Source organism: Harpia harpyja, chromosome 14 (genome assembly GCF_026419915.1).
Source record: "Harpia harpyja isolate bHarHar1 chromosome 14, bHarHar1 primary haplotype, whole genome shotgun sequence".
Classification (NCBI taxonomy): Eukaryota; Metazoa; Chordata; class Aves; order Accipitriformes; family Accipitridae; genus Harpia; species Harpia harpyja.
Window position 1 is genome coordinate 38,985,079 of NC_068953.1, and position 9,553 is coordinate 38,994,631.

Below are 9,553 nucleotides of genomic sequence, written 5' to 3' on the forward strand. Positions count from 1 at the left end.
CCAGAAAAACTGTGAGCACCGCAGCACAGCTAGGCTAGGTATGCCTCCCTGCGGTACTGCTTGGAGGGGAGAAGTACAGCAGTCTTGAATAGCAGCATTAAGAAAACCAAGGTTAAAAAAAAAGAAAATGAATCAGTATTAAAGAGCATGTGGATATTTTGTACCCTGGGAGCTTGTCTGCTTGTGGTCTTACAGGTCATGTACTGGTTATCCTTACAAAGAGTCACTGCTTCAGACTGGAAAGCAGATACATGTATATTGTCTTCCATCCAGCTTCATAAGGATTAAAAAGTTAAAAAAAAGAGATAAGAAAGTGAAGTTACCACTAGTAGGGAGAAAACAGCAGCATCATAGAGCTCCTCTAACACTGGGCTCCTTTAAGACTTGCCTTCTTAATGCATCCCATTTAAAAACCTAACTTAAATCAATAAACCACGTACAGAGAACATTCCCTACCCAAAGGCAGCAGGTAAATCAGTAGAGACTGAGCAAAGACAAAACCTGCAAATACTCATTAATCCTCACTGGAGCAGCTCTGAGATGAGATCTTGCTTGGTTTGCTGGCTGTCCAGTGAGCGGTGCCAGCAGCTACGCAGCTGCCGTTGAGTGTTTTTCGTGTGAGATAAGGAGATGCAGCTGCTGCTGAAGCCTTATCAGGGATCTCAGGGCTCTCACAGAAATAAGTTGTAACTGCTGCGTCAGCAGCCGAGCTGGCATCGGGAGTCACTGCCTCGGAGCCTGACCCAGAGGTTTGTCTGGCTCTGCCCGGGGGAGCGATCCCCTTGGCTCAGGGAGGATTAATTACACAAATAGCTGATTGCGGGGGACAGATCCTTTCTCCACGCTGACACCCGGGCTCTCCCATTGGGACAGGAATCCCTGGAGATGACTGTGCCTGGCAGACTTTCCCTGTAAACGCAAGCTGAACCATGAGTTTCTTCCACATGATGTTTCTAAAAGGCCAAATCTTCCTTTTTCAGGGTGCTTCCGCTTTTATTAGCGGAGAAAAATATTTAAGGAGCGGGTGAGGTCTGACACAACTGAGGTGCTCCTGGCATTTGGGGGGACGAGGGCAGCCTGCTGTGCTTGGCGGGACGCAGAGATTTACAGCATCTTTGCCTTAGCTTTGCTCCCCTGTGCTTTCAAATCCACTGCTGTAAACCTCCGAGGCACTTCCAGCTGGACCAACCACGTCCTGCTGGTTTTCCATGACTGCTCCCAGGGGTATCGGTTCGGAAAAGGCCCTCGCTGGCAGGGAGTGACAAGAGCAGTAGAAAAACCCGGGCCGGGGTTTTCTGTGCCCTGAGAGAGGCAGGTGTTTGCAGTTTTACACCCCTTTCCGCGGGTGGGGTCATTAAACCTCATCCTCACACCCCCCCCCCCCCCCCCCCAGCTCCATCCCCATCCCTGCTCCACGCACCGCCAGCGGTCTCGGCCGCCTGGGCGGGGCCTAACGGAGGGGGGCGGGGCCTAACGGCGCGGCGACGCTACTGCGCAGGGGCGGGGCGCAGTGGGCGCCGCCATGCTGTACGGAAAGCGCCTGCGCGGCGGCGCGCTGCCGCCGGAGCGGCGGCGGCGGTCCGTAAAAGGCGGCGGCGGGGGCAGCCCGGCCCCGTAGAGGGACGCGGGCGGGCGGGCGGCGCCGCGGCATGGCGGAGGGCGGCGAGCCGGTTGTGAGTGCCCGCCCTGGCACGCTGCTCCGTCCCTCGGGCCACCTCCCCTCCCGCTTCCTTGGGTCACGTCCCCCCCCCACCCCTTCCTCGGTGCCGGTTGCTCCGGGGCTGCCTCTCCCGGTGCTGGCTCTCCTCGGAGCGGTCGGTACCGGAGAAGACGCTACCTTGGAGGTGCTGGTGGGGTGCCCTTCCCTGCCTTGTGCTCGGGTGCTGTCCGTGCCCAGCTAGTGGGGTGTTCACTCTGAAGCCTAATGGTGTCCCTCAATGCCAGCCACGCTGGTGGTGTTCTGTACCAGCATCCCCTCCACTGGCAGGGGTCACCTCCGGGCAGCTGCAGCCCTGGTCCCGGCAGGCTTCAGTGGGCTCCTACCCCGCACTGAGCCGGCAGATCCTGCCCTCGCTGGTGGTGCTGGTGGCTCCCGCTCTTCCCTTTCCACCTGTGGAGCAGCTGTGAGCACTGGGGGCTGCCTGGCACCACCAGTGGGGGGGGGAGGCGAGGTTGGGTGTTCCCCACTTTGGGAGCATGTTAGGGTTACTTCTCCCTTAGTGGGCACCCTGCTGCTTTCGACTCCAGATCCTTGAGGACTACCTGCTGGTGGACGATGCACCTCTGCTGGAGGAGATGGCCGAGGAGGATGAAGAGCTCGACCTGTACAACGAGATGACTTTCGGGTTAGGTAAGATCTCAGGGGAGACCCAATGTTGGGGAGATCAGCCAGCACCCAATGGGGTGAGGATGATGGGGGGGGGGGGTGAGGAAGGTGTCTTCCTGCCTGGTGAGGAGCTGGATTGAGAGTAGGGACCCCAGTGGGCACCGCCCAGGCTTTCACCCACCCTGACGTGCTCTGCTTCCCTCCTCCAAGACCGAGACTCCACTGAGGAGGATGCTGCAAAACTCCTGATGCCTCTGGAGATGAACTCTGAGCTGGCTGAAGCGGTGGCAGAGAAGACCGAGGCTGGGGAGGAACCAGGGCCCAGAGCAGCTGAGCAGCTGGAGGAGCTGGGAGAACCCCAGGAGGAAGGTGGGATGGAGCTGGAGGTTGAGCAGGTTGGCTCCGAGTTGGAGGAGGAGGAGGAGGAGCTGGGGACTGAGGAACAGGAGGAAGACCAGGAGCCCTGTGAGGAGCCCAATGACCTGTGGGACCCGGCAGTGATGAGAGCTGTGCAGAGCAAACCCACGCTGGAGGTGACGTGTGAGCGGAGAGGGAGGGGACCCATGTCTGGAAGGCAGACAGAGGGGCTGGCGGGGACCCACTGCTCCCCCCTCCATCCCCACACCTGTGGGTCCTGCCCCACGGAGGGCACCGGGGGGTAGTTTCGTCCCTGCCCAAGGGAGGAAGACTTGCTGTGCCAGGGCTGAGTAAGTGCCTGTAACCTCCTCTTTGCTTGCAGAGCCAAGACTCGGCAGTGCTGGACAGTAGGATTGGTGCTTGCTGGGCAGAGTATGGCAAAGAGGACGTGGTAAAAATGTCCCCTCCCATCCGGTGATGAGGCTGAGTGGCCCCTGTGCCTCTTCTCCTGTCTTCCTTCCCTGTGCTGATCCATCTCCCTGTCTTCCAGCTGGCAATGGATCCCATGGTGTGGGGCTCCTGCCCCAGCAGCATCCCACCCCACCATGTTCTGGAGGTGGGTACCCCCGCCAGGCCTGTGGGGAGCGGCTGAGGGCTCCCCAGCACCCTGGGCTGAGGGTCATGCAGGCGATTTGGGGTGACCAGGGGACTTTGTCATGGGTCTGGGCGTGCACGGATGTGTCTCTTAAGTGTCAAGGCTGTGGGTGGAGGTGCCTGCCCTAAGCAGAGCCTGGTTTTGAAGGCAAAGTTGTTGAGTCTGGGGGGACTGGGACCCCCATGCTGGGCATCCCTGTGGGTCCCTTGCTGTTGTATGCTGCCAGGGTGGGAGCCTGGCTGGTGCATGGTCTGGTTAAGCAATGACCAAAGGTTTTGGTGAGCTGCCTGATGCTGGGGGAGCTAAATTGATCCCAGCTGGGCCCCATTACCATCTTCTGCTGCCTCCTCCCTGCAGGATAAAGCCATCCTCCAGGTCCTGGAGAGGCCCCCACCATCCACCAACATGGCCCTCGACTTCCTCGGCTCCCCAGTGCAGAGGGGCTATGGAGGCTCTTCCCGGCTCAAGCACCCCAACTTAAGACTGATGTCCCCCAAGTCCTTCCCCCAGCACTTTCTCCGGCAGGTAATGGGTTTTGGGGGGCTCTTGCATCCCCTCTTTCTCTGCCCTCCCCTCCACAGAGGTGCAGCCTTGAGGACAGGCTTGTCCCAGTGACACCTCCCACCTCCTGCCCTGCAGCAGTCACCTCTGATGACTCGCTCCCTGTGTTCCTCTCGGCCCTATGCGCCAGCTCGCAGACCCTCTCCACTCTTCACTTCTAACCAGGTAACGCGGTGGGCTGTGATCCACAGCCATGTCCCCTCTGAGGTGGCCCTGGAGTGGCAGGAGATGGAGACGTTGCCTCCCCAAAGCTCTGCTGTCTGGGGCAGACTTTGCAGCTCCGTCTAATCTTGAGCACCCGTCTCTGGCGTCTTGCCCATGGGGAAAGTGGAGCCACCGGTGTAGCCATTGCTTCATAAATCTATTTGTCCTGATGTCCCCATGGGACCTGCACTGGGCATGGTGTTGTGCTTGGTGTCATGCTGCAGCAGTGATGGTGGACCTGGGGCATGCCATCCCTGGTGACACCCGGGTCCCCTTGCCTTGCTCAGCTGTAGTGGCAGGATCCTGGGGAGTATCACCTTGCTGTGGTGCCCCATGTGTCCCCTCCATGCAGGGAGAGGGTGGCCCCTGCGCAGATGGGAGCCAGAAGCCAGCACAGAGCTGACAGACCCCTGCAGGACCCTCGGAAGGGAAGGCTCAGATGCTTGATCGCTTCTCTCTCCCTCTCCAGGGTACAGGGTATGCGCCTCCAACTCCTTTCCAGCCCATGTCACCTAACATCAGCAGCCCTCCACGGCCTCTCGCCATGCACTTCGGTCCCATGTCTCCCTCTTTGGACCCCGCTCTCTTCTTCAGTCCATCAGCCAGTGGCCAGCTGAACCTCAGGTAGCAGGATGCCCGGGTGCCTGGGTAGGATTGGAGGAGCCCTACAAAGCAGCTGGGGGGTGTCCCCCCTCTGGGGATGGCTCTAGTGTGTGGTGCTGAGCCCCCTGACCCCCATCTGGTCTCCTTTGCAGTGTGCCCAGCCATATGACCCAGCTTCACCCCCAGCACCAGCGGATCCTGACCCAGCGGCAGCAGCAAGGCGGGCAGGCACAGAGGTAAAAGGGGGTCCCCGGGGAGCTGCAGGGTGGGGGGGGGGCTCTGGGCAATCACAGCAGGCTGCACCTTCTCCTGTGCCAGCATCTCCCCCAAGAAGCTGTGGTCTCCTAAAGTGGACCCTTATGCTGGGCTGATGACCTCCAAGGAGAAGGACTGGGTCGTCAAGGTGGAGATGATCCAGCTGCAGAGCGAGAACATGGATGATGACTACTACTACCAGGTGAGCTCCTGCTGGCAGCACCAGTAGCTTATTCTGCTCCTCAGGGCTGGGACTTCATCTTTTTGGGAGCTGGAGGGTGCCAGGGCTCGTGGTGCCTCCCCTCCTGGCTATGCCTGTCATTACAGATGTACTACCACCGGCTGGAGCGCAAACAGGCAGAGGAGGAGCTGCTCGGCGGGCGCAACAAGCAGGAGCCCCCCAAGCTGGTCACGCCGTTCATCCAGAAAGTGGAGACATATGACTCTGGTGAGGGGCTGGGGTGGGCTAGTGGGGGGCTGGGTGAGGGACTGTGGGATGTGGTCTCACCATATCCCATCTCTTTTCCAGTGGTGCGTATCGCGGGCTCGCTGGGCCAGGTTGCGGTGTCCACCTGCTACAGCCCTCGCCGGGCCATTGATGCTGTGCACCATGCCCTTGTGGAGGAGGTAGGTGAGGGGAAGCCGGGCTGGTTGGTGCCGTGGATGCCTGGAAACCCCGCTCTGAGCTTTCCCCAGGCCCTGGAGCAGCTTTAGCAGGAGCTTTAGGAGCTGCTGTGACTGAGCACGTGTGCTGCCCAGAGCTGTGGGATGGGGCACACGGTTTGAGCAGGTGCCGCCTCGGTGGTGAGCTCACTGGGAGCTTCTCCCCTGCCAAGGGGTGGGATGGTGCTCTGGGCAGTCGGAGCTGGCTGTGGCCTTTCCATGGGATTGCTCTGTATCCTGAAGCCACCTCTGATCCCCAGGGAGCAGCTGGCCCAGCGCTCTGCCAGCAGCGGTGTCTGGTGCTGGCTGTAACTGTTGTGCCTTCCTTTCTCCCCTCCTGAAGGCTGCAGGGAGCCATCGGCTTCGGGCGCTGCACAGGATCGAGAAGGTGAGCGAGCCGTGATTTGGGGCAGGGTGGGATGGTGCAGACACTCGGTTTTCATCCAAGGAGCTCTGTGAGGAGACATCAACCTGGGCAGGGGTCCTGAATAACCAGTCGGTAGAAGATGCTCCAAGCTGCCCCTTTACCCCGTGCTGTTTCTCCAGCTCTTCCTGCAGCTGCTGGAAGTGGAGGACATGCAGCGGAAGACATCCGTGGCCCCAGAGGAGCAGCAGCCCTGCTGTCAGGAGCAGAAGAGCCAAGAAGTGGAGCGTCTCTACCAAGCCTTGAAAATCGGGGCTTGCAGCAGTGCAGAGTGAGTTTGTGCTGTGGGGAGAGGCGAGCAGGCAGTGTGTCCTGTTCCTTGTGGGGCTCAGATGGTCACGGGGAGGGTTTGGATCCTGTGGATCCTGTCCTCTGTGTGTCACCGTGGCCTGTGCTGACCCTGCCCATGAGCTTTGTCCTCCACTGGAGCTGATGCTGGTCCTTCTGGATGGGCAGAGATGCTACAGGTCCCTTGGGATCTGTGCCAATGGAGCCTTCATCCCCAGGGAGGCGGAGGATGAATTCCTGCAACTCCTGTGTGTGCGGAAGGGCAAGAAGCTCACGGCCCGGCTGCTGCCCCGCCTGACCCAGGAGCAAGCAGAGAAGATCCTGCTGACCATCACCCACCACCTGCCCTTTCTCATGAAGAAGGATGTGTTGGATGAGGCAAGCACCTCCAGACAGGGCAGGGGCATCCCAGGCTGCTGCCTTCTCCTGTCTGCTCTTGCTGGGGGGGCACCCTGGGCAATGGAGGGGGCCCATCTTGCTCGGTCCCAGCATGGCTAGGCAGCTGGTGTGGTTGACATGAGACAGGAGCCTCTTTCCTTCCCTGAGGAGGAGGAGAAAAGCCTCCAGGAGGGTTTAAAGCAGTCCTGGTAGCAGTCCCCCCCTCGGGGGGGTGCAGTGTTGGCCTTTGTGTCCCCCCCCAGGTGTTGGGATGGGGCTGTGGCCGTGATGAATCGAACAGTCTCAGATCCCTGCTCTCCCCTCTGCCCTGCCCAGTCTCTTCCCATGCTCTACAGCCCGTTGAACGAGGTGGTGGGTGGAATGACCTTCAGCAAACTCATCGAGGTCCTGCAGGAGATGACCAGGCCTCTGCCCAAGTCCCCTGAGCTCCCCCTCACCATGGCCTTGAAGAACCAGGTACACGGTACTGAGGAGGGCAGAGCCTTGTGGCACCCCCGGGGTGCCACCGCTGCCGGCCGTGACACTCCTCCTGGTGCTTCCCTGCAGTTTGGGATCTCCTTGCTCTACTCCCTGCTGAGCCATGGCGAGAGGCTGCTGTCCTCCGATGTGCCACTGGAGCCACGCAGAGGGGACTTCGAGATGTGGTGAGGGGCTGTGCGAGCAGTGGGGTTGGGGTTTGCTGGCTAGTGGGGCACTCACCCCCTGCGTTGATGCCCCCAGGACAGACACGGTGTTCCTGGTCGCCCGGGAGCTGTCGCAAGTGCCCAAGGCTTTACTTGTGGAGCCTCTCTTCTTGCCCAGCAACCTTCTTTCGCTCTTCTGCCGCTACCTGGACAAGCAGACCATCCACCACCTGGAAGCCAAGATGGAGTGAGTACTGCCTGGCATGGTTCCCTGCTTCTGCCAGGGATCCCTCAGATGCGGTGGACAGCATTTGGGGGCTCATTGCTTCTGTCCCCTTGGGGACCCATTTGGACACAAGTCTCCAAACCTTCACTGGGCTGAGCTGATCCTTGTGGCTTTGCTTCTGCTTTTAGCAATCCCAGGACCGTGCCAGCTGGTGCTGGGTTTTGCATTTGCATCAGGTTCACCACACCTTGATGGCACATCCCTGTGGGATGAATCAAAGTGGGGGGTGAAAAGCCGGGGGGATCCTCCCAGCAATTTAAGCCAGCAGCTCTAGGGCACCCTGGGGTGGTTGGGCAGGCAGGCTCCTAGCAGCTGCCAGCAGCAGGAGTGTGACAAACTGCTCCAACCTCATCCTTTCCCCGCAGGTGCTCGCCGCTGCCATCGGAGGCTGCCATGCCCTGCTGAGCCCCGGGAGCAGGGGATGGGAGCCGGGGCCAGCAGCGCTGGGAATGGGCAGAGCCCGCTGCTGTGACTTTGAGTTCCGAAGCAAACACTTACCCTGGTGCAGGGCACTCTGGGTGAACCGGGCACTGGCAGGGCCGGTGCCCAAGGGCTGATGCTGACCTGCCCCAGTGCCTGGGAGCACAGCACGGGTGGGGGGTAACTTATTTTGTCCTCGCACCCAGCAGTGGTGAGCACTGGATTACGGCGGGTGTCAAGGCAGGGTCTGCACAGGGGCGCTGGGAGCACCTGGGGGTGTGAGTGACTTTGTGTACAGCACTTGAAATAAAATAAAAAGGTGATTAATGAGCTCCTCTGGCTCCTGTGGACAGCTTCTGCTGTAAGCCCAGGGGTCCTGGAGGTATCGCCTGGGCATGGAGACCCCTGGTCGGGGATGGTGGGGATCTGAGTGTACAGTAAAGGGGAAGGAGAAGCAGGGAGGGGTGCACAGAAGACCCAGAAAGAGGATAGAGGGATGGAGGAGAAGGCAATGTGCTCACAGGGGAGTGGAGGGGATCACAGGACCCATGGGGCTGGGGACAGAGGGGATTTGAGCGCCCTGGGAGAGGAATGGGCTGGAAGAAAAGGGATGTTGTGGGGGAGATGGAGTCAGAGCTTGCCCTGAGGGGAAAGGAAAGATCTGTGCATGCAGGAGGGTGCATCTGGGTGCACATGGGGAAGGATATGGGGGATCTCGAACATACATGAGTGGGTAATAAAGCAGCTCTTTACTGAGCTCTCAAAGACTAGTTAGCCTAAAGGCTTGCAGACATGATCATGATGAAGTACCCTGAAGCATCTTTCTTGAGCAACTTTAACTGACCATGACTACCACAAGCTGACCCTCACTTCTGTAACTAGGGCTGAGGGGGTGCCTAGGTGTGATGTCTGGTCCCACCGTAGAAATCTTTGTGGCTCCTGCCTGGCTAATATGGTGGGATTTCCCCTAATCCTATGGGACATCTGAGCCTAGGCCACCTATGTCCATTCAGAGGTCTAAACTTGACACTCAAAGCCTGGTGTATATTTGAGAGGTTTGCACCGGAAAGTTGACTCATCCTCAGACTGGTAGCTGTCATATGTGCCTAAGCTCCAACCCTGTGTAGATGAAACTATTCCTTTAAAACTGACATCGTCCAGACTAATGCACGTGTGATCGATATGGCTGCATGGTTGGGTGGGATTTATGTCCATGGCTTATCAAGTCAGCTCAGATCTCAGCTGCTGAAACTCGCTTCAGAGGAGCAATGAGATGGCTGAATACAGTGGTACAGAGGCAAGAGACACTGCAGATGTGATGCAGGACCTATGGGGGACTCCTGCCCTTTGTGCTAGAGGTGGGGTGTAGGCTGTCAGTCATCTAAAAGGGTGTAATGTCCAGCTGGAAGGAGTTCCAGATCATTCTGGCAGCTGCCTTTGTCATCCTGATGCCTCTCCTGCTGATCTTGGTGTCCTACAGCCTCAGCCT

At 59.1% G+C, this 9,553-nt stretch overlaps 1 protein-coding gene across 3 annotated transcripts; it reads left to right on the forward strand.

Moving 5' to 3' along the window:
* Positions 1-1,521: 1,521 nt before the first annotated feature.
* PATL2 (PAT1 homolog 2) lies at positions 1,522-8,394 on the forward strand. 3 transcript variants are annotated; one of them, XM_052807419.1, is made up of 19 exons: positions 1,591-1,673; positions 2,248-2,350; positions 2,537-2,859; positions 3,066-3,134; positions 3,234-3,299; positions 3,696-3,863; positions 3,978-4,064; positions 4,573-4,727; positions 4,859-4,942; positions 5,025-5,163; positions 5,289-5,409; positions 5,491-5,588; positions 5,968-6,012; positions 6,171-6,319; positions 6,555-6,714; positions 7,051-7,191; positions 7,282-7,379; positions 7,456-7,605; positions 8,010-8,394. In XM_052807419.1, the coding sequence occupies exons 1-19, from the start codon at positions 1,650-1,652 to the stop codon at positions 8,047-8,049; spliced, it is 2,220 nt and encodes a 739-aa protein (XP_052663379.1). In that variant the 5' UTR covers positions 1,591-1,649; the 3' UTR covers positions 8,050-8,394. The 3 variants fall into 3 exon arrangements, with proteins under 3 accessions (XP_052663378.1, XP_052663379.1, XP_052663380.1); XM_052807420.1 differs by having other exon boundaries at positions 3,981-4,064; XM_052807418.1 differs by lacking the exons at positions 1,591-1,673; positions 7,051-7,191; positions 7,282-7,379; positions 7,456-7,605; positions 8,010-8,394 and adding an exon at positions 1,522-1,578 and having other exon boundaries at positions 6,555-6,893.
* The last annotated feature ends 1,159 nt before the right edge of the window (positions 8,395-9,553 follow it).

Excerpts from the sequence above, each read along its gene's own strand:
- PATL2 (XM_052807419.1), top strand. The coding sequence starts at position 1,650 with ATGGCGGAGGGCGGCGAGCCGGTT. Across the intron at positions 5,164-5,288 it reads ATGATGACTACTACTACCAG|ATGTACTACCACCGGCTGGA; the intron begins GTGAGCTCCTGC and ends CTGTCATTACAG. Across the intron at positions 7,380-7,455 it reads AGAGGGGACTTCGAGATGTG|GACAGACACGGTGTTCCTGG; the intron begins GTGAGGGGCTGT and ends TGATGCCCCCAG.